The sequence below is a fragment of the Labrus bergylta genome, chromosome 10 (assembly GCF_963930695.1).
Source record: "Labrus bergylta chromosome 10, fLabBer1.1, whole genome shotgun sequence".
NCBI lineage: Eukaryota > Metazoa > Chordata > Actinopteri > Labriformes > Labridae > Labrus > Labrus bergylta.
Window position 1 is genome coordinate 7,222,189 of NC_089204.1, and position 27,954 is coordinate 7,250,142.

Genomic DNA, 27,954 nt, shown 5'->3' on the forward strand with positions numbered 1-27,954 from the left:
AGAATTCTCTCTGAACTTGTACTGTTAGACAAATGGCACAACAGCCCATCACATCCTATTACAGAGGCAGTGAGCTGGATTTATACTTCTGTGTTGAATCTAGGCCGTAATAAATCCCTCGTCCTCTACCTCTTTCAGTGGCCAACACAGCCAACTAGCACTTGTAGGCAGAGTATTGAAGAGCTACGCAGACGCACCTGAACACAAGTATGTAGTGCTCAAGACAGTATAGGCCACTACGGTGCAGATCCAACCCAGAGGCTGGTGTGAATCTTATTTGTTAGATCGATCTGAGTTTGTACTCTTTATGATGAGTCCCCTCTGCACACCAAAGTTAGTCATGGAGTTCCACAAGGTTCTGTGCTTGGACCAAATCTTTTCATCTAATGAATGCTTCCGTTTGATATTATTACGAGGAAAAACTCTGTAAAGTTTTATTGCTATTGCTTTTCAATGAAGCCAGAGAAACTGACTAGCTAACTAAAATCATAGCTTTGCTTTAGCTAAATAAAATCTTTGAAGAGAAGAGATACTTGAAGCCTCAGGCAAGCACAAGTTATTGTGCTCTGCCCAAAACACCTCAGAGACGTCTCATGATGTATGCACATCCTGTCCAAAAGCGATTGTATGTTTTTTTAATCGCTTGTTGTAGGACCACCTCTGTTACGTTTTTATGTTTGAGTCGCTGAAGAAACTTCTCAGCTAAGTTCTTAAAAACGTTATTGTCATTAAGATCGTCTTTTGTTGAAGATAAAATCCCAACTTTTGCTTTATAGCCAAACCTTCTGCCTCCTCGTCTTTTTATAACAGAATCTTCAATGAGGTCCATTTTGTTTTGCACTAGAACTGCAGGAATATCTCTGATTTATGAACTTCACCTTCTTCCTGTAGCTGTTAATGGCATGAAATAAATCCCTGTCTGTGGTGGAGAACGCTTGTACACATGCCTGGGCGCCAAAATCGTTGGCTTTGATGAGGCGTCGAACTTCTCCTGCTCAGTGGAGTCCCACAGCATTAGTTGTACCTTTTCGTCTTTTACAGTTATCTGTCTTTTCAAGATAAACTAGTCCATGATGTTGTTACTTTTGGATTGGATTATTGCATTTTTTAAATATAAAATCTGCTCTGATAAGACTCTGTGATTGGTCCAAAATGCTGCAGAATGTGAACCCACAAGAAAAGAGATAATCTAGTCTAGCATTTAAAATCCTTCTCCAAGCCTCCAGAGCTCTAATCCTGACTGGAGACACTGAAACTGGGTTAAGGAATATAATAATACAGAGAATCTTTTTGGAGAAGGTCAGGATTCTCTCTGTGTTAAAGGTGAAGCAGCTGTTTGCCGCGGAGGCTCAAGAATGGGAAACTTAATCTGCTGAGAGCAGCAAACACAGACGCTCAGACAGTGAAGAGAACAGATATGTGTAACGCTCTGATGGTCCAGGGTCAGCTTGTAATTCCAGCATCACTAAGGTGTTTTAATGAGGGGACGCTGGACCTCGGCATAGTTCTGCTGACCTCAACGTTTCATAGGAGGGGTCCTCACACCCAGCGGCCCCCACAGGGAACAGCTGCAGCACACCCTCTTGCTCACCTCTCTCTTCTCACATGACTAATCACGGACTCTCCACAGGGTTCAGAGCAATATCACAGGGAGGACATGACCGCTCCTCTCCCGAGGAAGTCAAACGTACACCCTCACACCCAACACAGGCCTGCTATTGTTCTGGCCCCCATTTCATCTGCTCCTATAAAAATAACTGGGCTGCAAGCTGCAAGATATCTGAGCCAATGAAAGGAGGCTGTTCCATTTGGAAATTTCTTCTCACGCAGCATTGTTTGAAGTGTTGTTTCAAGGAAATGCATTTGGCCTGGAAAGTCCTCAGCGTCAAATCATTCTCCGGAATCATCCAGAGCGGCCATGATTAATCGAATGAAAATAAATTAAACGGAAACTTCTGTTATTTGTGGAAGCAGGGATGACAAGAGTAGCTGCTTCTTCTTATTTCAATCAAATTTCCATTTTCACAATTTTTATTTTGATGAGATAAACTATATTGCTACCTGTTTGATACCACGGCAACTGGGCCGTATTGGGTTGTCAAAAAATTGCAAGCAATCACCTGCACACAAATACATTGTTTACGTTTCAGTACTGAATCGTTGCCAACATATTTGTGCACTTTAGACCGTTTGAAGCTGATTGCCTGGCATCTGTGATGGATCATTTCCTCTCCTAAGCACCTGTCCTATGAAATAGATGCAGTTTTTTTTATTCTTTCTGATTCCATCGACCATGAAAATAAAGGACACCGTATTAAAACACCTGGTGTCAAAAAGTATGGACGATTTCATCAACCTTTATTTAAAGATGTAACGAGTCTTTCTGTGTTTGTTGGATGTTTTTTGACACTTAATAAAAACAGACACAAGTTACTCCATGTGTTGCGTCACAGCCCTCATCATCTCTCTTCAGTCTCTCTAAATAAAAAAAAAGAGTTCTTTGTTCCTTACCTCTTCCATAGAAGAACTTGTGGTAGTAGTACGCTCCCAGGTCGATGTGCTCGATGATGTAGCGTTTGACCTTCTCCCTGTGGATGGGCTGGTTTTCTCTCGGTACCTCCAGCACAGATACTCCTGCGTTGGTGCAGTGGGAACTTAAAGAGGATTCAAAAGAGCAGCTCTCTGATAGGCCGCTGTAGTTTGAACTGTTGGCTCTGGAGAGCGAGATCCTCCTCTCGCCCTCGCCGCCGATCTCGTTGCGAAAGTGAGGACAGCTCAGCACCAGAGAGCTGCTCTTCCCGTCGCCTTCGTCAGCGTCCAGGTTCTCTTTGGGGTTCAAGTCCTCCCTGCTGCCCAGAGGGGACTCGAACATGGGGACATTGCCACTGCTACATCCTGCTGCTCCAGGGTCTGTTCCTGCTGCCGGTCCAGGCCCGACTCCAACTCCAGGAAGTCCTCCAGCTCCGGGTCCGGCCGAGGCCGCCGACGCCCCCGTCGTGGTGTTCTTCCTCTGGCTCAGGGTGGCTCTGCTGGCGACGGCCTCACTGATGTTAAAGAGAACGCTCTGGACGTCGTAATGCGCAAAGCACTTCTGAAAGCTGAGTGGTCGTCTGTCCTCCTCTATGGAGAGCCGCAGGGCGTCGCTCTCGCTTTTTATGGTCCGAAGCTTCCTGAACAAAGACGTCTCAGAGGATTCTGATTTCAGACGCCTCATGAAGGACTTCTCCCGCTCCCGGCTGTACAGGAGCGAGCTATCTATGTAGTCGTATCCCGGAATGTGGACTATCTCACCCCGGGCGATCTGCGCTGCTGTTTGCAGGCTTGGGGAGAGCGAGGCGTCGCAACGCAACAGCTCAGGGAAACCTAAAGGGGGTATGCTGCGGTGGTCCAGGGTGTCCACTCTGTAGCCCCTGAGCATGGTAAAGAAGCCGTCTCCACTCAGACCCTGCCGGTCGATGGACGACGTGCTGCCGTATTCCCGGTGCAGCGAGGCCCCTGTGTTTGGATTGACGGCGTGCTGGTCCATTATGTCCTCAGAGTCGATGTCACTGATGGTCACATCGCTGTTGCTGCGCTGACGGATGGGGTGGAGACCCTTCAGCGGGGAGTGGCTGAGCAGGTCACTCAGTGAATATTTGTCAGAGTACTCCAGCTCCACACACACCTGTTCCTGCTCCAGGATTTCCACAGTGTGATCCTGCTGTCCGTTCTGAAACACGGGTATCACACTCTGATAGTTCGGTGAAGGCCGTCCGTCCCATCCGTCTTTCCTTGGCGGCCATTCTGTCACCCGCGCTCTGACACCCATTTTAGGCATGGCTGGATTACCGTTTGTTTTGCCTGTGACGTCGGGCTTTCCCTGCATGTTGGAGACTGGCGGTCCCATGCTGCCGTTCAGGGCTTTGAGTTTCCTGCTGAACAGCTCCTCTGACTGCATGACTCTGGAGAATTCTTCTGGGCCTCCCACAATTCCCACAAGGTTTGATTTGCTATCCGTCACAGGGCTCAAAATACTCATATCCTGCCGGCGGACTCTTTGAAGAGCAGACTTCCAGGACCCTTCTTCATCACATCATGTGATTTTTTTTCTCAGTGCTGAACCAAGGAGGAGCCTCGTTCCTGAGTCGCAGAAGCAGCCGTCGTCATAACTCACAGAAGGCGGCAGGCTCGACGATCGACGCGCAGCATTTGGATGTCAAGGACGAGTGTCAGAGGAGCGCAGAGGCACGGCCCAGTGCAGCCTTTTCCTCACAGCGTGCCGCCAACACTGAACGACAGCTGGGAGTGTCGAATCTGTGGCACAGAAACAAAAACACAAGAGACATATTAGCACACAGCAACATCTGAGACACTTTAATGTTAAACACAGGAACAAGCAGATTGAAAACTCAGAAAAGCCATAAAGATGATCGTTCTGCTGACCTACTTCAACGTGTTAACTGTTATCTGGTAACAAACGACCACTGAGCAGAGCGGAGGGATGTTTTAGTATCAGAAATATGTAGAGCATATCATCGAATTCAGCTAATGGTTGTACTTGAGAGGAGCTTGTGGGTTTATAACTAGATAGACGTTCATCTTTGTTGGTGCTTCCAGGCGATGCCTAACAGATGGCGGAGAAGCAAATTAGAGCAACAAGAGGCAGATGTTCAGCTAAACGTTCACATGTACCCGATATCTGATCCTATTGCTCCCAGCATCATCACCCCGCAGATGATGCACGATGGATCGTTCTGCATACTGACGCCACCTTGACCTTTTATCTGATGTATGTTAGGAGAATGATCAACAACAACAACAACACACCTAGAACAACAGACGAAATGTACTGAAGCATGAGGTCAGAGTTCAACCAGTCGCATTAACTTTAGAGGACAAAGGTGGCAACTTTCCCTTTGTTTAGTTTTCTTTCACCAGGGGAATAATTAACAGAGAAACTGATGTTTTATTCATCCAGAGTAAAGAGAATGATGGGTTTCCTCTTTCAGACGTGAGGTGCTCACACACCGCTAACTCACATCATGGTTTACACTTTAATCTGTGAGCAACGTCCCTACAAATCTTAAAGTGTACGCTTGATAACAGGGGACCAGTTTGGTTCTAGCGGTGGGAAAAACCAGAGGACCAACAGAGATACCCAGGGGCAATAAACAGGGAATAGGGAGAACATGTTTTTGCAATTATAACCTTTTTACAAATGCAAACTCTGTCTCCAAACTTCCAGAGAACTTTGCAGACCTCTGTTTCATCTGGTTATATCAAAGTCTAAATCTGTAAACCTCGGTCCAAAATATTTGTATCTGTAATGAGAACCTGTCGTGAAACGCTGCTCAGCCCAACTCAGCTGATGACACACTACTGATCTGTTTCAGGAGTTTTGTGCACAGGTTTTGTGCACAAACATTTTTCAAGTTTAAAAAACAGTACAGACAGAAAAATGTGGTGTTGAAGATTGACGTGCTTGTAAGAGATGTAACAGAGAAGTATTTTAAGAAATTAAACTTTTGCAGGTGAAATAGTGTTAAATTAAGATTTAAATATGATGATTCTTTATTTTAAGAAACTTCTGAACTCTGCTGACATCACCAGAGAAACTTGTGGGGAGGGGGTTTACACCTTTATAAGAGAGACAGGACAGTGGATAGAGCAGGAAATCAAGGAGAGAGAGAGAGAGAGAGAGAGAGAGAGAGACATGAGAAATGACATGTAGATCGGCTGTGAACCCAGGCTGTCTGCTTAGAGAACTTAAGCCTCCATAAATGGGGCGTGTTCGATTTTCCGCATATTTGAGAAATAGAGAGAGGGGGGAATGGCAAGCGAGACTGGAGCCACATGTCAGATAAGAACCCGGGTCCGCAGCCTCCGCACAAGGGGCGCACCAACTCCCCGTGCCACCAGCGCCCCTATCACCAGGGCAACATGTCTCCGTAGTGCACATAACGGGCAGTTATTTGTATTCTCTTTGGAGCAGAAACTATATTTATTTTGATTTTACCATGGTAATAATGTATAAAAAGATCAACAGTTGTGTCTGTGTGTTGATACAGATTCTTCCCACAGCTCTATCTGATGAGTCCTGCTCAGACGTGGAAAACGGTTTGATGAGGACAAAGACAAGAAGATGCTAAAAAACAAAAACTGTTCTGTTCTGCAGAGTGACGCAGGAAGTGAACCATCAGGTTCCTCTCTCTCGTCCATCTCATCCAGAGCTTCATCCTCTGGGATAAAAAGGAGTAGAGGTGTTACTCTGGAATCATCTCTTCTGCATGGACTCACACCACACACATCACACATGCTGCAGACTGTGAGTGCCCACTTTGACCTAAATGCTTTTTTCTTGTTCTTTAGTGCTGGTGGTATGACTCGTTTCTGCTACTACTGTAACCATGGGAAACCCCCCGTGACTTAATGAGGGAAGCACCACATCACTGAGAAAAGGACCAGACTCTACCCTCTTCTACTTTAGCATTTCATATTATTCTTTTAAAAAGAAACCTCACTGAGAGAAAAGGCCTGGTCCAGATAACCGAGTCAAAACAGCACGAAGCTAAAGATCGACATGAAGCTCAAAACATTCTAAAGGCAGAAAATAAAAAATAGAAAGGAGCAGAGCAGAAGTGGAGACTGCTGGTCAGATTCTAAAATACAATGTTTAGTTAGAAAGTCAAAGGTTTTGTCTCGAGCTTCTGTAAAAGTACAACAAAATCCCTGAAGGGAATGAGGCTCTGGAAGTTTCAGTTTCTTTTATGTCATGTTTATTAGTATATGGACAAGTAAGGAGCCAGCAAAGTGTTGCCACACACTACAGCATCTATAGCATGAGCTCATTTGCAATGCTCGTCCAACAACATGTTTTAAAATGTTGAAATCTATATTCTAATAATCGAAGTACACATCTTTAGTCATGTTTGTAACCAGAAGCTGCAGCGAGCAGGGGCGTGTCCAGACATTTAGGACTGGGGTGGCCCAACTGGGGTACTGGAGTTTATCTGCAATGTTTAGCAAACAAAAACCAGACATTATCCATACTGAGTGCCTTGGATTCTATTTTTGTTGCCATGGTAACAAAACAGGTATCAATATGGTTTTATTAGCACCCTGATTAGCCTTGTACATATTAGTCTTTGCTTATTTGGTTATTTTTGTGTTCATTGTTGATATTTAATATATACCTTTGTACAAAGAGGAAAGTAAAATGCCTTGTGTGTTGAAGCATACCTGGCCAATAAAGCTGATTCTGATTCTGTCAAAGTCCTTTCAAAGATATTCTTTTGTTAAGATTTCTCTGTGAACATGATCGAGTCCGGTCGGGTTTTCCCCGCTCCGCTGCAGCTCTTTCCACATGGCCTTTGATATGATCGCCTCTGTTCCCACACAACTGTTTACATTTCTCATTTAATGCTTCAGAGGAGGGTGGACTATTTTGGGACGGAAATGTGGGCCACATGAAGATTAGCTACCAGCCAGACTCGACCAAATGCACCGGGGATGAAACTCTGTAATATTAAATCATGCTGCTGCCAGGGCCACATGCAGGTTAATGCATGCATGACCCAAATGTGCAGGAGAAGATTGATAATGATACCTTCTCGGTTACACTTGTGTCAAACCAACACAGAGCCGCTCTCCTGCTGCAGACAGGTTCTGAAGAGTCCCCGTGTTCAACTCTGAGAGGACAGCCAGTGTTGTGTCATGTGAATGCATAATGAAGCACCAAGAAGACTGTAGAAGTGTTCGGGGAAATATGTTTGTCTGCTACAGCTGGGGAATGATGAATAATGAAGTATGTGCCAGGCTGCAGAGTGGAGAACAATGCAGAAGCCACTCAGCTTTAATACGGACGCCTTTTAGTGCTTCCAAGAAAACTCCAGAAAAACTCCAAGCTGAGCGTCATGTGTGAACACAAACAGCTGAATGTTTGAGTTTCTCCTCCAGCCTCCTCGTATTTATTCTGCAGAAAGTCAGAGTGAGCTGATGGGAGAACGCAGCAGGATATAATCAGGAGAATTCACCTGGAGCGAGTGGGAGGGGGTGGTGACGTTTATTCCCTGTGATCACTGCACGACCATAGACTGTCTGCACGCCACCTCTACCATCTCTGTGCTCTAATGAACCTGCTGCATTATGTTTCCTGTTCTCCAGTATGTTCTTCTCTACTCTTTAGTTCACATTGAGATTCTGTTCAACTACACGTAGCATTGATAGAAAGACACATATTCTCATTATAGTGTTGTATGAAGGAGTCGCTACATCAGCGTTGCTTTTTTTTTGTCATGTCTTACCTCAGGAGTGCACAGATAATAACCTGAACATCAACGTCAATCTGAATCTGACCCCAAATCCTGTCTGATTTATCGCACAGCCGGATGTTAACTTTGGAAATCCATGAAGACAGCAACATGTCTTTTTTTTATTTCTGCTTCTCTCTTCAAACTAGATGAAGCTCAGGTGCTTTTTCCTGCTTTAAAACACGGCAGTCTGCTCCTGCCAGACGCCCAAATGTCACACTTTGACTGAACAATGTCTGTTCACACTCACAATCAGACGCAGCGACAGCAGAATGTTGCCACCTGTGCAGACGGCTTCATCAATGGTGACATTCACACGCAGGCTTTCACGGGTGACTGACGACAAGAGGAACAAAGAAAGTGACAAACTGGAACCTCGGTGCACGACAGCAAAGCAGCGTGAGCGACTTTTTCACTGTCGTCTGTGTCAGGCGGCGGGAAAAGACGGAGAGGGGTGAGACGCTGTCACTCGGACATTTTGTAGAATAAATAGGAGGAGGCTGGAGGAGAAATATTCAGCTGTTTGTGTTCACACATGACGCTCAGCCTGGAACTATCAGAGGATAAACACACCTCAATAAAAGCTCTTAATACGGGCCGTCTAAAGGAGCCGCAGTGAGAGGTTTTGATTTTTTTTCCAACGCTGACATGAACGCTAACAGAACCGTTAGTGACAGTTTGGGGCTGTTGTGGGTTTGCAGGAGCTTTAAAGGCTTTATATGTGATTTTTTGACCCAGCAGATGTCGCCCTTGAGCACCAGCATGAAACCAAAACAACTTGCGGTGCATTGTTGTGTTAGCATGCTAATGCTAGTGATCTTTATTATGCTGGTATCTTCACACTGCATGTAAATTTACCTGAAATGAGCGTGATCTAGAAACACAGTTAAGCAGTGAGTACAGTATGTTATTCTTCTTTTCTCTAGTCCCTCAATTAAACAACTTTTATACACGAGGGGAGGAGTCATCCGGATGTAAACAAACTGAAGATAGGACTCGGAAAACTCGGAAAACATCACAGACAGTGGGACTCGGGTGTCAAACCCATTGTAGACAGTCATGACTCACAGAGTTATTTTCAGAGGATATACTTGATTTTTTTACATTTAAATGTGAAAAATTGCATATTAAGCCTTTAAATGTTTTCTATCCCAGGCTGAGTTCACTTCTGTCCTGGTAGTTACTCCAGAACACAAACAGGAGCAGGAGACTCGTGTGTTTATGTTCCTTAATGGCGTCCTCTCCGCGCGGGGTCAGAGGAGGGTGAGCGGGGCTTTATTTCACATCGAGGACAGAGGAGGATAAACCAGAGAACATGGTGGTCTCTGTTTCCCTTTCCCCCTTCTATTAGCTACTTTCTCCGCGACAGTGATTAATGAGCTCAGTTGTAGCCCGTCTCGTCCCCCTCTGCACCCCCGGACCAGCAGAGCACCCTGAGGCGGCGTGGTCAGCAGAATGTGTGTGACCTGCAGGAGGCTGCTTTCTGTCCTCTCTTTGTGTCTCAAGTGTTTAAAGGAGGCAGCAGATGGAGGGAGGGCGGTCCGCTTTACCAACAGCCCATTATTAGCGGGGTAATGCATCGCCATTACGGCTGTTTAAGACACAAGGCGGACATGGAGGACAGGGCGAAGGAGAAGGGGGGGGGGAGAGAAAGTGAGGCCTAATTACAGTAATGAACTCATTTTCTGTCTCAGATGTTGGATGCTCTGTCTTTCATCTCGCTTCATCCAGAGACGAGAAGCTCTGGCAGCTCTTAAAATACTCCTGACATGGCGGGCTGATTAAAGGGCCGGCGGATATTAATGCGCTGTCAGAGAAGTGAAGATGTTCTGTCCACCATTCTGGGATTAATGCTTTATGGCTGAGAGGCTATTTTCACCAGAGCACGCCACGATGTCAGCCAACTCTGAAACGCTCGGTAGGCCGACTGAGTTAAAAAAGTCGTAAAGAACGTCACACTGGAATCACAGACGCAACGTCCTCATGACGAGTGAGCGCAGGAAACACGAGAGAACAAACAACATGTTTCTATATCTAATCCATCAGGAAGACGGCTGCTCAGCACCGAGTCTGGTTCCACTCGGGTTTTTCGCTCGTCCTGGTGTTTGTCGGGTTATGGCTGCCGCTCTCCTGCAGGGATGTGGCTAAACACTGAAGCTTCAGTGTCCACCACATGGCAACCTGTGTGAACACCACATCTGTACAACTGGAATGATCAAACATCACTTTGACATAAACAGCTCCTGAGGTAAAAATGAAAGATATTTATGCAAACTCATAAAGCAAAGACATTCTAAAAAAGTGCTCTGCGTTTATCGACACTGGCGCTCTGTTTGCTGCACAACATGATGAAGACGACTCCACTCAGAGCTGACAGCTCTTCAGATAATTAGAGAGTGCCGCACTCTGGGAAAGAAGGAACATGTCATAAACCATTAAAAAGGCTCTTGATGGGAAACCTCTGCGTGCTGATTGACGAGCAGACCTGAGCGTATCTCTCGAAATATCTCCTGCAGTCTGATGGAGAGGAGTTGGTGTTGAAAGGTTTGGTAAATTGTGTTTTTAATGTCACATAAAAGTGAACGTAATGGGAGCAGGATATCAGAATTTGCATGAGTATGACCATCAGAGGCGCAATGCGGCTGAATGTTTCTGCAGGCTTTGCATGATTACAGCACACTGACACGGCATCGTATGATGGAGGTGTCTAATGCACCACAGAAGCCAAAGTAAGACCATCCTGTAGGTAAAGGAATCAACATGACTCAATGAGATGACTCTATTGCAGCCTTTTCAAATATGGCGTCCTCCGCAGCGTCCAGCCTGCTGCCCCTCAGGTCAGAGTCAAACATGTTTATTTAGCCCCAACAGAGCTGCCGGTCCTCTCTGAGCTTCAGGGGGCCGACACAGACCTGTGATTATCTTCAATTATCTTTAATAAACCTGGCTGTAATTGAGCCGTGTTAATGCTCCTCTGTTCTCAGCAACAGGAAGTGGAGGGAGCTGGCCTCGTCCCCACAAGACGCCGCGACCTCCCGAGCCGAGGCGGAGCTGTGATGCACTCACCCTCCTCGCCTCCTGCAGCTAAATTAAGGCGCTATGTAGGTTAGAGGCCAAGATGATTACTGCAATTTTCCACCTCATGGACTTCATCATCCAGTGAGTCATTCTGCATTACCACAAGAAGCAGAGCCTTTCTTATGTGGATTCACAGCTCGGCAAAGGATGTCAAAATGTTTTAAAAACGATATCACAAGTTTGAAAACAATACAATCTGTTATCTTAAAGGTCCAATCAGTGAGATGTGTAGTGAGTGAAATGATAAAGTGCCCTTACTATATGATCAGACATTAAGGAAACATGCTATGTTGAAGTGCTGGCTTCTCTGACAACAATGCAGCAGCCAGTATGTCCTCCTTCTAACTTTAGATTCTGCTCCTGAATGCTCTGGATTTGTTTGGACCAGAGAAGGTAGGCAGTTTTAAGGAACCCCCCGCACTGCCGTTTTGGACGCCCCTCAGTTTGCCAGATATGAGAGCAGTTATCAGGTCAACAGGTGTTGCAGTGATGGAAGCGGGCAAGAGAAGTGGTTCAGATAGAAGTGATTGTACCCGACCTAAAAAGCCTCTGCATGTTTCTAATAAGCTCCACGAGCAGAAACGTGCTCAAACTAGGATCAATATTGGAGATGCTTTTGAAAAATGGAGAGAGGTTAGAACACAGAAAGGTTTACAGACCGATGCAGAGCTGGATAAACACTGAAGCTTCAGTGTCCACCACATGGTGACCTGTGTGAGCATGGACTTTAGAAAGGAGGGGGCGGGGGGAGACAGCTCTCTACAATGTTTAGAATTTAGACTGCAGTACCCATTTTAAACACTAGGGGTCAGAGTAACAGATTGCTCCTCTGATGATTAATAGAAACACCGAAGTTTTACAAAAACTACAACTCTACAGTCATATTTTAAACCAAAATGAATGCGAGAGAAAGAAATAGCTGCGGTGGTTCACTCAAACTCAAATTCGAAAAAATTAACATCAAGTTCTTTTGTAGTCTTAAAAAAATGGAAATGTTACATTTATGTCTCTCTCAGCACTGTGAGCACATTGCTTATTAAAAAAAAAACAAGTAGGAAAATACTTTGCATATCTGTTTCATAATGATGTAGAAGAGGAATTTGTCCATCAAAAGTTGCAAGTAAACTCCTGCAAACTGTCTAAATTGCAAAATAAACATTTGTGCAATTGAATCAGTGTGCAGGAGATACATTACAATTCTTGGATATGATATCTCAGCGCCTTTGGAGACTTCTACTTTGTTGCCATGGTTTCAAACAGGTATAGATATCATTTGATTCTTACTAGTATCGTATCAACTTTAAAAATCTGTATTCATAGCAACCCTACAACTTTACTTTATTTCACATGTTGGCCTCCCGTCTGCAGCACTGAGACGTTTGGACGTGTAACACTATATTCATCATTAACACAGGAGGAAGGAGGGGGAAAAAATCCAAGCGGAAAGCAAATAAACCTGGAGGCACGTTCCTTCTGCTTCACTGACCGCCATTTGATCCCTCAATAAACTCCCAATCAAAACAATGAATCACATTCCCCGTCACATCACACTCGAGCACCATCAGATTCATGGCGAATGCCGTGTGAGCGTTTCTGCCTCTGGGGGGGTTGATTTAAAACAAGGTGGGAGCTCTGCTTTCAACCCTCCACTGTGAGACGATGTTCTGACCCTGCGGAGGGAACGGGAAGGTGTGTGTGTGTGTGACGGTTTGAAGCAGGATAGATATTAAATTCATCAGGCGTCACGATACCAGAATAAACACTTTGATACGATTCGAGTAAAAATAAAACATCTATACCTGTTTGGGAACCAGTTTTTAATTATCAAAGACCGCAGGTTAACTCCTTGTGGTCTGAAACGCACACAAGAAGAGCAACATTCCTCTCCTGAGCACGTCTCTTAAACGTACTATTAGTCATTTAAATAATGGAGATCGTATCACATCGTTTAAAACACGCAGTATAGAAACAGTCTCTGAGTATTAAACATGTTGGCTACCTTACAGAGCAGAAGAGAGGTGGAGGGAGTAAGACTGTAACGAGACTCGGGCTTCTCCGCTCTGTTTCTGCTCCACTGGAGCGACTCTTTACCTTAAGTGAGTTAAAGCGACGGAGAATGTGAGGTTAAGGAGAAAAGAAAGGAGCGGGGAGTTCTGCCAAAAGCTCGCTCGAAGATATTCATGCCATTAAACCACAGAACCAATTAATGGGGTGATGTTATCCTTGAGAGTTCATTACGGGGGCCTGGGAAAACAAGCTCACCATCTTCCCAAAGTGCCGCCATAACCAGAGAGAACGCCGCGAGTGTGTGTGTGTGTGTGTGTGTGTGTGTGTGTGTGTGTGTGTGTGTGTGTGTGTGTGTGTGTGTGTGTGTGTGTGTGTGTGTGTGTGGACTAAAGAAAAGCAAAAGCACCATTCATCTCCTCCCTCTTTCATCCCCTCCCACATTCAACCTCACACCGGGGAGGACTCTCCCACCAACTGACACTCAAATTAGCCCCGATGCTAAAGCTCCCCCAGTAATGACTGAACCCTCCCCTTCATGTACGCCGTGATAACGCCGTACATCTGAGGCCGCCGTGAACCCAATCATCCAACTCCACCCGCTCTCTCATTGTGCTCGCACCACCAGCCAAACGCCCGGTGTGCCGTGGTCGCCTGCGGGGAGGGACGCAGAGATTTGAATGGAGGGTCACACCCTCAGTGGGAGGTAAAGAAACCGGTGAAAATGAGTTCCAGCCAGCTGCCTGATGTGACCTGATACACGGAGACAAACAGCAAACCACATCCAGCCTGAGTATCCTTTTAAAATATTCACATGGACGAGAGTTTAAACACCTTGTATCAAGGTTAAGTGGAGCTACATAAGTCATCAACTGCAGAATTCATAATACTTCAGTTATCCATTAAAGAGGAGACAAATCCATCCACAGTGTGCCCCTCTCCCTGCACATGCCCCCCCCCCCCCCCCCAAATTAACTTTTGCATGTCCTCCTCAAAGGCTTTTCAAACCAGGTCTGCGTGTGATTGGACGTCTTTTGCTCCATGACAAAAGGTAGACTGTGTAAATTCCAGAGACACAAACCCTCGCCCTGAGAGCTGGAATCAAGAGATGCACGAGCTCCAGCTGCAGCGAGACGTTTGAGTTTGAGCAACAGGACGGACCGATGTTTAACTTTGAACTGTTTTAATGTCCGAGCGGACGAGGAAGCGGGATGCTCGTTCCATTAACCAGGACAGAAAGAAGAGACTTTTCTGAGCTTCCAAATCATGTGACCCACTACCTTCATACTCTGAGGTCTACATAAGATCATTTATAGGTTTCTGTAACCGCTAGAGACGCACGGACGCATCGGTTCAACATCGGTGTTGGTCGCGATCGCCTGTTTACAGACATCAGCACATCGACAACTAATGTGGCATGAGCTGATTTCAGTAGCCGATCTTTATTAGTCGTGCCAAATCCATATAACGCTGACTTCTAGAACACCTGACTGTAGATTCACTACAGTCACTCCGACTTGTTTCCATCGTCAAACATGAGAGGAGATGTCAGCATTAAAACCGAAGAGGTCATGAAACAAACATCAGAATCGGCCCTGATATTCCCACTCAGTGCATCTCTAGTAACCACGGTAACAGTTCTTCTTGAGAAAATAAACTTTTCACTTTCAGTGTCAGATAAACGACGGCTGCTTGAGTGGCTCTTTGAGTGTTTATGAGACATGTCCAAAGTTGCTCAGAAATGATTCATCTGTTTTTTTTTGTGTGGTGACTTTTCTGACGTTTGAATCATCTTCAGTTCCTCCACGTTCACACCTTTTCTGTAATCTCATCTCGCTCAGGAGTTTATGTCTTAAATCTGTGAGCGCCTAACACCTGATGTTCTCACCATAAAAACATGTCCACATGTTCGGAGAGCGACGCTGCTCACGGGCAGAGAGGATGGTTTTGTGGTTGTGTGGTGAGAAACTTCACAGAATAAGAAGTAGGGAGTATCAGTTTAAATGTGGACTGTACCTTTAAGACACACTGTGTTGCTAAGTTACGAGAAGAGCGACGTCACTTGTTCTTATCCTTGAAGTTTAGTTTGAGCGGCCGCTTGTACCTCTCGACTCAACGTGTGGACGCCATGGCGCTCTCGTTAGATAAAATAGTAGCCGTACATCAGACTGATTTAAACTTCTGCGTCTTATCAACGCCGCTGGAGATGCCTACACACGAAGCCTGACGTGCACCTCCTCAAAAATGGAACTAAACATGTGAAATGGCTCACCTGCAAGCCCCGGGATTGAACTGCTGATTAGCATTGCAACATTACAACATTTGTAAAACTGTGTGGCGGAAGTGAAGACTGGCGATATAACTATTGTAGAAATCACACCGCCATCTAGTGTTTGGAGGCAGAGGATTTTAGAGCTACGCAGAGGCACCGACGCACAAGTATGTGGAGCTCCTGAGGGTGTTGACCAATACGGTGTGGATTCATTGCAGGAGAATGAACCAGGCCGAGGGGGGGAGCAGCGTGACATGATCTAATTGACCTGGCACAATCTCACACACACGGTGAGCTCAGAGAGAGAGAGAGAGTGAGAGAGCGAGTGAGAGAGAGAGAGAAGGAGAGAGAGAGAGACAGACAGAGAAAGAGAGAGAAAGAGAGAGTGAGAGAGAGTGAGAGAGCGACAGAGAGAGTGAGAGTGAGAGTGAGAGTGAGAGAGAGAGAGAGAGACAGAGAAAGAGAGAGAGAGAGAGAGAGAGAGAGAGAGAGAGAGACAGACAGACAGACAGACAGAGAGAGAGACAGACAGAGAGAGAGACAGAGAGACAGAGAGACAGAGACAGAGACAGAGACAGACAGAGACAGACAGAGACAGACAGAGAGAGAGACAGAGAGACAGAGACAGAGACAGAGACAGAGACAGAGACAGAGACAGACAGAGACAGACAGAGACAGACAGAGAGAGAGAGAGAGAGAGAGAGAGAGGGTCTGAGCAGGGGAAGTTTGTGCAGCATCAAGGGACGATTAGAGACTTTGTGTTTTCATCTCAGCGCACACAGGACCCCGGCTGACCCCGCAGCAGAAGAACAATCAGCAGAAGAGATAAAGAAAGGAGGTCAGACAGAACAGAGTAAACAGATACTCTCACCGTCTCATCGCTCTGCGGGCAGCAGGCCTCACAATGCACTCTGGGAAATGCCCACGTCCACTGATGCCCAGTCAGAGCCCCAGGTGCACGCACTTATCAAAACAAGTGATGCAGTGTTTCAGGGAGTTTAACCTTCAGCATGAGCGTCACTTCAAAAGAGGCTCTTCATACTCCGTCTGCATTTTGATCTATATAAAACTCAGACGGCGAGACAGAGATCTGTGCAGAGAGGAAGCTGCTTCATACCAGAATAAGACTCCCGTAGCTCCAGAACAACAGAGGAGCAGCTTTCCTCAGATAGATGACAGACTACAGCTGGAATAAAGGAGGACACACAGCTCCGTCTCATATCTGCTCGTGTGGTTACACAGCTAACTGGAGGTCACTGCCCTCCAACTGTCGTCTCACCGCACCTCGTCTGTCACCAGCCGTGCTCTCACACGTGAAAACTAAACAAAAGAAAGCTGTTTGCTCTGCCCTGGACTCGCCTGTGCTTCAGACAGGGGGGTTATTTCTGTCTTATCTCGGAGGCCTGCGTGGAAGAGGAGTGAGTTCTCCTGCAGCGGTTCCCTCCCCGGCCTGCTCTGCTGCGTGCTAACAGTAGCTCCATCTGGACTGTGTGAACGCACAGAGGTCACTCGTGCTCGTGACTTCATTACATTTGGTTCGGGGAACAGTAAGTGTTTACCCAACAGAAACTGCAAACGGTAAATTCTTTTCATTTCCTGCAAACATTCAGATCGGGTAATATCAACCATATGCTCGGTTAGAGACAAAGAGAAGGAACGTGCCAGGAGAGAGCGGTTAGAAACTTCACGAGGAAAAGCAGCGGACGAGAAAAAGGGAGAGCTGGAGTACTGTGTGTGTGTGTGTGTGTGTGTGTGTGTGTGTGTGTGTGTGTGTGTGTGTGTGTGTGTGTGTGTGTGTGTGTGTGTGTGTGTGTGTGTGTGTGTGTGTGTGTGTGTGTGTGTATCTGTCCTTTCTGCCTCTCTGGAAACAACTGAAGACTTTCAGAGTAATTGATTAAATTGTGGAGACAAACAGCACGTCTTGAACATACATTAAACAAACGATGTAACTTTATCCATCGATGCAGCAACAAACTTTTTGAAGCTCAGAGTTTGGCATGTTTGTCATGATGGTGCACAGAGGTTAGACATGACAAGAGGGCGGAGCTGGAGAGGAGGGAGGTGCTAACTAATGCTAAGGAACTGCAGTTGGACATTTTAACATGGAGCTCTATGAGGACTGACTCACCGCAGGAGACAGACTCTAGTGGACACTGGAGGAACTGCAGTTTTTGGCACACATTGGCACACAACAGATGTTCTCAAAGTGTTTTAACGCCGATTAAAATTGTGAAAACCTTAAATACACCTCGTGCGTAGCTCTGGAATGGCGACCTGCACATGCCAACATTAACGTAATCACTAACAGCAATCCATCAAGCGGGAGCTGAACCCACGCCACGGCGCTGATGGACCCTCCACACAATCACGCTGACCATGTGCAGCACAGCAAAGTTTAGAAAAGAGTCCCTGTTCCTGAGTTAGACCCAGCCTCATATAAAAACAGCAGGACAGTGAAGGTGCAGACTTTAGGAGGTGCAGGAGAGAGGCACGCCTCCTCCTGGCTCCAATAAACATGGGAGTCTCCCTCCATGCTGCCCTGCCAGCTGGCTGCCTGCCCAGCGCCTGCCAGGCAGCACACTGCCATTGTCCTTTAGTTGTTTCAGGGTGATCTGAGAATTTAAATAGACAGGACAACAGATTTTAAAGATTTACACACGAGAATAAAAAACACGCACAGCGGGACCGAGAGAGCCGAGCTAAAAGATGTAATCAGTGTTGGTAAACCGGCTTTAGATACCGCGGAGAGTTTCTACTCTGATACAATATTAATGCTTACTTTCTAATATGACTAATGGACACCGTGTTATTAGAGATGTGACTAGCAGAGCTATCACGAAGCACTTAGTTTCATGCCAGTTAACATTATGTAACAGCTAGCGTTAGCTTCAGGCCGCACATACTCAAGCTTAGTTTTAGAAGTCAGTCCCAGAGCTGACCTAGGATTGAAGCTCGTGAACGTTCCCAACAGAAGGAGAGTGTGTTTGTTCCTGGCTGCTCCAGCAGAGCCCCGTGAACACAGAGCGCTGAGCCGTGGCGCTCCTCCAAAAGGGACCATCTGTCCCCTCAAACTTGGCCTGGCCGCGGCGGCCCTCTCTGCTTTGGTGAGACGGAGAGGGACATGCAGGGTTGATGTGACCCAGCAGGCCTCCAGAATAAAACCGCCACCTATTTCAAACCAGCTCACCCCCCCCCCCCCCCCCCCCGCTTTGCCTCACCTCCATACCAACGATGGCACGCTGCAGAGTGAAGCCTCTCAGGGGAGGGAGAGAGGCAAAACAGGAGGAGAGCGACGGTGAGGAGAGCGCTCTCATCTCACAGAGGGAAGCTCCAAGAACATCCATCCCTCCGCTCCTCTGCCGAGGTCAGTCAGAGTCCGTGTTGTCACTTTATCACCGAGAGGCAGAGGAGGGGAAGCTGTGTGACACCGCTGAGACGGAGCGGGGCCGAGCCACGGAGCATCTCTCCCCCTCCTCTTTCTTCAGCGGGTCTCATTTTCTGTTCAGAGTTTGTGGTTCACACTCATCCTGGTGATACTGACGAGCTGGACTCTCGGGCAGCAGCTGGAAGCTCCACAGCTGACACAGATTTGAAGTCAACCAGGAGGATGTATGTGACCCACAGATGACTCACTGGTTTATTCACCTCCCTGGAACTCTCTGTTCTGCATCTCACACACACACACAATCCCTCTCCTGACCCACACCACAAATTACACTGCTCAAGCTAACACATTTTAAAAGAAATTCAGATTTCTGCAGATAAATGCCCACAGTTCTGAACTCAGTCTGCCTCCTCTTTTTTGCCATCATCCCACGCTGCCCTCAAAACATCAGGAATGATTTCCAACTGAATGGATGAGACAATAATACTCAAGAGAGATGTTTCCTCCGTTACTCCTTTCACATGGAGAAGACAAAACTACATCTATTTCTTCACGAAGATGTGTGGGAGAGGAGTGAATCCGTCAGACTCCTGCACACCGTCTGAACTGTACAAAAACATTGTTTTGGTTTGGCTTCAATTTTGAAACAGTGAACACATGAAATCACCAAATGTTGCCTGGATTTCTATTTTTGTTGCCGTGGTATCGAAACAGGTGTTGATATTGTTTGATTCTGACTAGTATCATATACTCTACAGAGCGTCACAAACACAGAAGATGAATCAAGACGGACTTAAGCGAGGAGAAGTTAAGGGATGACTTAGAGCCACATGGATGGAAGTGAAGCAGCCAACATGGTCGACGTACGACGAGACATGAGCAAATTGATTATTTTCACTCTGTTGTTGATTTGAAGTCTCCATAGTTTCAGTTTCTCTAAATATGAGCTAAAGCTTTAGTTAGCTTTGCACAAAACATCTGCCAGAAACGTCCTTCAGAGACACTTTTTTACTCTGACACTGTGAGGAACTTTTACTGCAGGAGACAAGAATGTTTTAGTTCTTCTACTTGAGTAAAGAACGTGTTAACTCTGCCAGAGTCACACACTGAAGAATCCTCTGGATCACAACAGGGGGAACCACACACACCACCCTCTAAAACCTTTACTCGTTCAATCTGCAGATTCTGCTCATCCATGTTAGTTAAACTGAGGTCTGCGAGCTTTATCTGTGACGCTGTGACAAAAGAACAAACGTCAGGAATCAACAGTTGTCACGCTCACCTGATTAAGAGAGTCCCTTCTCATCAGAGCCATAAATCCTTAGAGCGGAGGACACAAAGCCCCGTGAGCCCCCTGAGCTAATGAGCTCAGTGTGGAAATGCTATCCAAGTGCATTAAATCCATCAGCCACTTGTTGAGAGAAAGCCGCCACACTTTACAGCAGAAAGCCTCCAAATTCAACTTCAGCGCCTCGTCCTTCTGCTCCTTTATCCGACCACGAGGTAGGAGGGAAAAAGCAGAAGGATAGAAGAAGAAGAAAAAAGAGGAGAGAGTGAAATAAGGTCGAGTCTGGTAGCCATTCGGGAGTCAATTTAGTGAGATGCATACAGCTGCTGCTTAATGCTCCGAGCCGCTCCCTCCCCCGGTGACAAAGCCACCAACAGCATGAATGGAGCTGCAGCATTAGCATGTGTAAGGGAGAGTAGGTGGCTGCAGGGTGGGGGGAGGAGGGCTGCAGGGTGTTGGAGTTGGTGGTTGGTGGTTGGTGGTTGGGGGGGAGGGGGTGGACCGTGACATTCAGGACTTCTGTCGCTGACAGGAAGGATGAGGTGAAAGAGCTTTTCTTCCTGCTGAAAGATGCCCAGGTCACACCGGTGACCTTCCAGGTTTCTGATGACGGCTGACATTTGGAGCGGCGGGAGACGGAGGAAACTCACTTATCTGCACGCCGCACGGTGAACAACAACAAGGTACAAAGGTCTGTGTGGCAAACAGAGCCAGCAGCAACAACTTCCACCTTCAACACATTCAAATAAGAGGAGAAAAACACAACCAGAGACGAGTTATGCCTTTCTTTTCAAACTGATAATCCCCTCAGCCTCATGCCGAGTGCTGAGCCGGCATTCTTTTACCTCCTTCAGAGCCGCAGGAGCGAGGGAGGTCGCAAGGGAGGGAGCGAGGAGGTAGGGAGGGAGTGAGGGAGCAAGGGAGGGAGGCAGGGAGGTGAAGGAGGGAGCGAGGGAGGGAGCTGAAGGAGGAATGGAAAAGACTGTGAGGCTCAAAAACAGCAAAGAAAGAAAAGTGTCTTCCTCTCTGCAGGGTGCGTCTCTGCAGGCAGCTGTTAGTTTGACGTCCTTCACATAACCAGTAAAATAACAGCAAAGAGTGACAGCAGTGTGTTCAAGTGTGGCCTTAACAGAAGATTAGAAGCCATGCATCATTAAAAACAGATGCAAACAAGCTGACAGGTAAGAATAATGTAGGGTTTGTTTGTGCCTGCATCGTGGCAGGAAACAATAACAGGCCACTTTAAAAGTGGACGTGCAGACGTTTGCTTTGCTCTTTGTAGAAAATAAAAACACCAGAATGATCAGGAGAATGAATCCATCAGAAACTACAAGCTGACTGACAAACAAACCTGAATTCATATAATCACTTAAAACTAAAGATCTTCTCTGGATGATTTGAGGAGCATAATCACCTGAACATTCACTTTCTTTTACTGAAGGCGTCAACCTAAAAAAGGTATATGAACCTTGCACACTCTTCCATGTCTGCAGCATTCACAGTATTCTCCTGCAGGATTTCCTCTTGTGTCTTTTGACATGCTCTAATGGAAACCAGAAGTTGTAAAAGTCTGTATTATCTTGACTCTGGAAAACAAAGAAGTAAATGATACGCCCAAGACTCAAAATAAACTGAAATAAGATCTACAGATCGACGCGGTCCATCAGATCCACATAGTCTGTCTCTTTGATGGATTCTGTCTTGCTTCTAGGTCAACAGTTGTAAGTACACTGTTAATATAGCTCAGTGTACAAAGATGACTGTAGATGAAAAAAGAAGAGTACATCAAAAGAAAAATCATGATTTTTGACATTCAGCTGAAGGGAAATAGTCAAAAACATCAATAAAGTCCAAACTTCACTTTGCAAATACCACTTCAGGACAGAAACCCAGTGCTGCCACTCTACAGTAAGTCTCCTTTTGTTTGTTTTATAAGTTTGACTTGATGGGGCGCCGGTGGCCTAGAATTTATTTCCCGCGCCCCTGTGTTCTACATGAAGCTAGAGTCCTTAAAGAGGACAACCCGGGCTCGAATCCCCACTCTCTATCTCTCTTCCTGATTTCAGACTTTTCCACTGTCCTGTCTCTCCAATAAAAGGCAAAAAAATACAACTAGAAAATAAGACTTGTGGGCCTTTAGTTCTTTGTCATGGGAGGGCAGGTCAGCTGTCAACAAGCTATTTTGTTTTTGAGGTTCAAATTCGACTTTAAGTAGAATACATCCTCCGTCAACAAGTGTTTGATCGGCTGCTGTTTGTTGACGCAGCTCGTTTGAGGTCATCGCTCCGACGTGGAGTTAGTGAGCAGACTTCAGGTGATTATGAAACCTTCTCATCAAACACTGAGGGACGTCTGAGAGAGCGAGACCCTGACCTGCAGACGAGCTGCTCCACCACTTCTATACATGGATATGAAGCGTGGGAGGAGGTTTCTGTTTCAGAGGACGTCGTCGCTCATAAAGTTTAAATCAAGAACAGCCGAGTGAGATAATTGACTTTTGATGATACGTTTCTCCTCTTCAGAGCAGCATGCCAGACTTCGTTGGACTTTAATTGGACAAACAGAGAAACGGTGTCATTGTAAGCGCTTCCTGGTCCCCGCTCCGCCCCGCTCTGCGCTGCGCTGCGTCGTTCTGCTGGAGGTGGGACGTGTTAATAGCAGGAAATGGCAGACTTGAATCGAGTGCATGAATGGCAGCGAGTACAAGACTTTGTGCCCTATGCAGCTTTGATGTCGGCAGGTTCTCAGCTTTGATTTGCGTCGAGGGGAAGGAACAGAGTTTTATTTGAAGAGTGGGACGCCCCAGGAGGTAACACTTAAGACTTCTTGTCACTGCATCCAGCAAACAGAGCGACTATTCATCAGCCTACACATGTGTGCAGCAGGGCCTGTGGAGGAACACACCAGCCCACAAAGACCGCTCGTTTGCACATGGACAGCCGGGCCTGATGGGTAATTTACATACCGAGGGTAGTCATTACACAAACGGATACACATGCAGAACGACCTACATTCACACACACTGAGGAACAACACCCGTCACACAGTTAATCTTTCACATGCAGAGAGGAGCTCTACTTGTGTTTGTGGAGCTCGCTTATCAGGACGAATACACAGAAGTAGAATAAACATGTCTCATGGATCAGTACGATACTTAATGTGATGCTGAAGTTTGAAATTCAAACAACATTAAAATGTGTATCCCGTCATAAAGTGATAATAGTAAGCCTGTCTATTCGTAAAAGACTTTGCAAACTTTCTTTGAGGCATTTTGGGGAACGTCTTCTTTGGGTGACTTTGAAAGTTTTTGCTTCCTACTTGAGTTGAGAAGTTTAAATCAGCTGTCAGTAATTCACTGCATGCTGAAAGGAATACGACTCTTAGTGAATATAGAAAGTTTAAAAGGTTTAAAGTTGAAGTTGCATCATACCTCTCTTTAAATATGTTCTTATCTTCAGGGAATTTAAAAATCAACTCCAAGTTTCCAAGTGTAAATGAGCTTTACAGTTACTGTAGCTTCAAGGTGACATATCCTCCCCTTCATCATCGCACATAAGTCTCAGAGCTCCTCAAAACATGTGTGTGAAGTTTCTTGTTCTAAATCCACTCTGATCCTGTATTTGATCATGTCTATAAACCCCTCTATTTCAGCCCTTTGTGATGTCATGAAGGGAAAATCTCCAAACGGCCTGTTTGAGCACACATTTTCTGAAAAGTGGAGCAGGCAAAAGACGGAGAGGATGGACTTTTCTCATCATTGGGGGATTTGTAGACAGACTAGAGACACATATTAGAGATAGAGGAACATGGTGAAGTGTAATATGGGACCCTTAAATCGCACGCGCTCTGTAGCGCAGTCCGTTCTTTCTGTTAAATAACATCTCTTGTTGTTTAGCGGTCAGTCTGACTCGGCATGACGGTGTGGAAGCCATTGAGGCTGGCTTCATGATCACAGTAACTGAACAAGTTAAAAAGGCATAATGTGGAGAGGAACAAGGGCCTTTTCTCTGATTGCTTCCATCAGGGGACGTTTAATAATCCACCGAGAACGAGAGGCACCTGTATCCGCTCAGATCGAGCCCTCTGAGGGAGAATGGCCAGGCATGTGATCCATTTGCTGTCCAGTATTTTTAGTCCTGCTGATAACGGCATGCTGGGTAAGTTTTTCCTCAGCTATGCAGAGTAGGAGAGGGGCTGTTTGGGGAAACAGGCTGTTCCTCCTGCAGAGAGGAAGAGAGGCAGAGCAGCTGGCAGGCAACAGGCCGACACAGCATCTCTGAATGTCACTTCTCCTCTATCCTCCCCCCTTCTATTCTCTCTCTCTCTCCTCTCAGTTTGTTCTGGATTCATCAGAGAGCAGGAGGCTTTGCTGGCGTCTTCGACAGAGGAGGAGAACGAGGGAGGGGGACGGGGGACGGGTAGAGAGGTGAAGGGGAAGCAGAGTAAACAGCCACTCTGCATCCCTCTCTGCTGTTGCTAGGTTACTTTTTCTGCAGAGGACAGCCATGAGTGACAGCAGACCTCCCTTCAGGACAAAGACACAAAGTTGAAGGAGAAATAGGAGCAGAGAGCAGCACGGAGAAGCGCTGCGATGTGCTGAATGAGTCTCAAGCAATAGGAAGCAACATAACACCAAATTTGGGCAAAATGAGGGTTGCACAGTGGAGAGGTAGTTCGCTCTGTCGCCTCACAGAAAGAAGGTTTCTAATTTGTCTCCCCAGCCCTGTGATTCAGCAGGTAGTCCAGGATGTCTCCCCACCTCTCGCCCAATGGCAGCTGGAATCAGCTCAAGACCCGTGCAACCACAAACAATACAAGCAGAAAGACAACTGGGAGATCTCAGGCGACTCAAGCAAAGCTAATTTTGATTGTAAACCTTGAATAACAAATCAAAGTTTTACTTCAGAAAGCTTTTTGATGTGTCGAGACTCTCCAAATACACTGATGATCCACCAAAGAAAAAACTCCCACAGATAACCCTTCAAAAGAAAAACTAATGGAAGAAACTTCAGGAAATTCCTCATCATGGGGTCAGGACCCGCCAAGAGGTCGCTGTGGTCGGGAGATAAATCACAGCCGTCACCAGATAATCAGGATAATAAGACAGCTGGATGTTTGTGCCTCTAATGTAGCCTGTTTTCTTTTAAATCACTGGATCAGTTCACATATTGTGCCACTGAGAGGGGATTTTTTGATTTGAAGCCGGTCTCAAAAGTAGAGAATCAGAGTTAGAAAACAAAGTGCATCACTGGAAACATCTTTGTCTCTGGTGGTTGCAGATAAAGCCAACTTCATTTCTGTTGCTGTAATCTCTCTGCAGAGCAAAGCAGTGGATTAATGTTTGAACGGTACAACATGGCCACCGGCACGCTGAGGAATCTGTCTTCAGTAATTAAGTTCTAACTCAAGTGTTGTTTTTGACTCTGCAGTTTGCTCTCTCATTACCTGTGAACACATGATTAAGATCTGTATGAAAAGCCTGGAGGCAGAGAAACATCCCAACCACTAAATACAAACTGCACTTTGGCAGAAGGTGACACACACTAATATTTCCTGCTTGGAACGTTTAGTGAGCTGCAGGGATGACGTGCTTCATCCGTAGGAAACATAATGAGGGTTTTTGACGACTGCAGGGGCTAAAATTAGCACGTTGGATGATTAGCACCGGCCGGAGAGCTGCTTCTCATTGGAAGTTTGGCAGCAAGTGAGAGAGAGAGAGAGAGAGAGAGAGAGAGAGAGAGAGAGAGAGAGAGAGAGAGAGAGAGAGAAGAGAGAGAGAGAGAGAGAGAGAGAGAGCTGGATGTTAGATCACAGGCGAAGCACTGAGGGTGTGTTCATACGCAGCAGGAAGCAAAGTTGATACTGGAAACCAAACTGTTAACAGCAGAGAGGGCAAAGTAGTTTTTAAAAGTGCGAGAAGGATGCAAGATGTCTGCAACACTGCACGCTAGAAAAGTGAAAGACAAGAAGACAAAAACCAGCTAATGATGGTTGTAGTCATAGCTGCTCTTTAAAAGCCTCAAACATGTTTGAATCAGTTCAAGGACGTGTCGACTACTTTCTGAAACGAACGCCTACCTACCTCTACTCGATCTAGATACCAAAATAACAACAACAACAACATGTGTCGTCTGTGGCCATCTGGAGCAAACGTGAGCAGCTCCTTCCTCCTGTAATTAATGAACTATCTAAAGGGAACAGTCTGATTAAGTGAGAACTCTTCTTACTCTCCACAGGCCGCCTTTCTAGAGCACGCACGCACACACACACACACACACACACACACACACACAGAAATATATCAGACAGAATTCCTGAGTACTCGGCGGCCTCGGTTTTGTCGTGCAGCTGGCGTGTCTTTTATGAAGTCACTTTCAAAGCTTCTCCTCTACAAGTGGCATCAGAAACATCTGCTCCCGGGACAGACGGCCACATGAGAGTCAGCCCCACGGCCTGGCAGGATGGATGGCCTGCAGATGTAGGCGACGACCGGCATGCTAATGTACACGTTCAAACCCCAGACAGCCACACTGTGACAGTTAAGTCAACAGTAGGAGTCACAAAGAGAGGGGAGGAGGGGAAAGACAAGAACAAGCTGCGTCACCATAAAAAGTAGCTCAGGAGAGGTACAGAGACCTGAAAGGTTCACACGTTAAGGTGTGAAAAGGTCACACCTCTTCTCCACCAATCACATAACATTCAAAGCAGTAAAGCCCACCCTAAAGGCCCGGTGCTTTTGTTAGAGATTACCCAAAGAGCGAGGACCATTTGAGGGTTAAAATAACGTCCCTTACAAAATCCTCCGCTCCCGGGGGGGGGGGGGGGGGGGAGGGAGAAATAAAAAAAAAAACATTTCAGACAGGTTTTTTAGTGTGCAAAGGTGTAACTAAGCTCAGCTGTCATCACGTCTTTGTACGTTCACATTGAATCCACAACAGCGTAATATCAGAGTCCCAGTCTGTGAGAGTTCACGTTGATGAAGCTGGGCACAGCGGGAGCCGCACGCCCGCCCGCACGCACGCACGCGATATTAGCAACAATCAAACAAACTCAACACTTGATGGATACCATGGCAACAGTATAAGAGTCTGTGTCTTAAGTAAAGTCCTGCAAACTCCTGCACGCTACATTAAAAACACTATCAACGTGTGTGCAGTATTTATGAGTTTTCCTGCAGTTTTGGATGGATTCTTTCCCATCTTAACAGATACTGAATCAATGAAATTGAACAGGGCATCGAGAAGTATCCATGTATCAAAAAATGTGACACCCTTACTACAGAAAAGTAAAAAAGAAGGATGATGAAAACTAAGAAAAACTAAGCGATGATAGGTCAGGAGGTGGAGCAGTGAAATGATCACTCTGAGTCAACGTCGCGCGGCCATATTGAAAGATGTGCAGCAGTTCTTAAAGATAAATGTGACCTCCATCCTGTTAGCAGAGAGGCTGGCTCATTTCTCACACAGAAGCGGCAACACAGCTATATAAAGGCTGCCGTGTCCAGAGTGTATGAGATGCCTTAAATGTGCACTCCAGTGCTCGGAGAGTGCTGTAAAACACAGAGCATCATTAAGGGATGTGTGCTTAAGTACTGTCCGCGGCGCTCTAAAAGACACAGAGAGTGGAGGCAGAGTGGATG

The 27,954-nt window shown here is 46.2% G+C and overlaps 1 protein-coding gene across 5 annotated transcripts in view; it reads right to left on the reverse strand.

Moving 5' to 3' along the window:
- Positions 1-27,954, reverse strand: part of LOC109993878 (signal-induced proliferation-associated 1-like protein 2) — a 113,930-nt gene that overhangs the window by 70,653 nt on the left and 15,323 nt on the right. For 4 of the 5 annotated variants that reach the window (XM_020646998.3, XM_020646995.3, XM_065959168.1 and 1 more), the window contains exon 2: positions 2,512-4,293. In XM_020646998.3, the coding sequence (XP_020502654.1) occupies positions 2,512-4,018 (1,507 nt within the window). In that variant the 5' untranslated portion in view covers positions 4,019-4,293. Of the gene's footprint in view, positions 1-2,511; positions 4,294-20,309; positions 20,741-27,954 lie in introns of those variants that run through there. The other variant, XM_065959166.1, reaches the window with a different exon arrangement.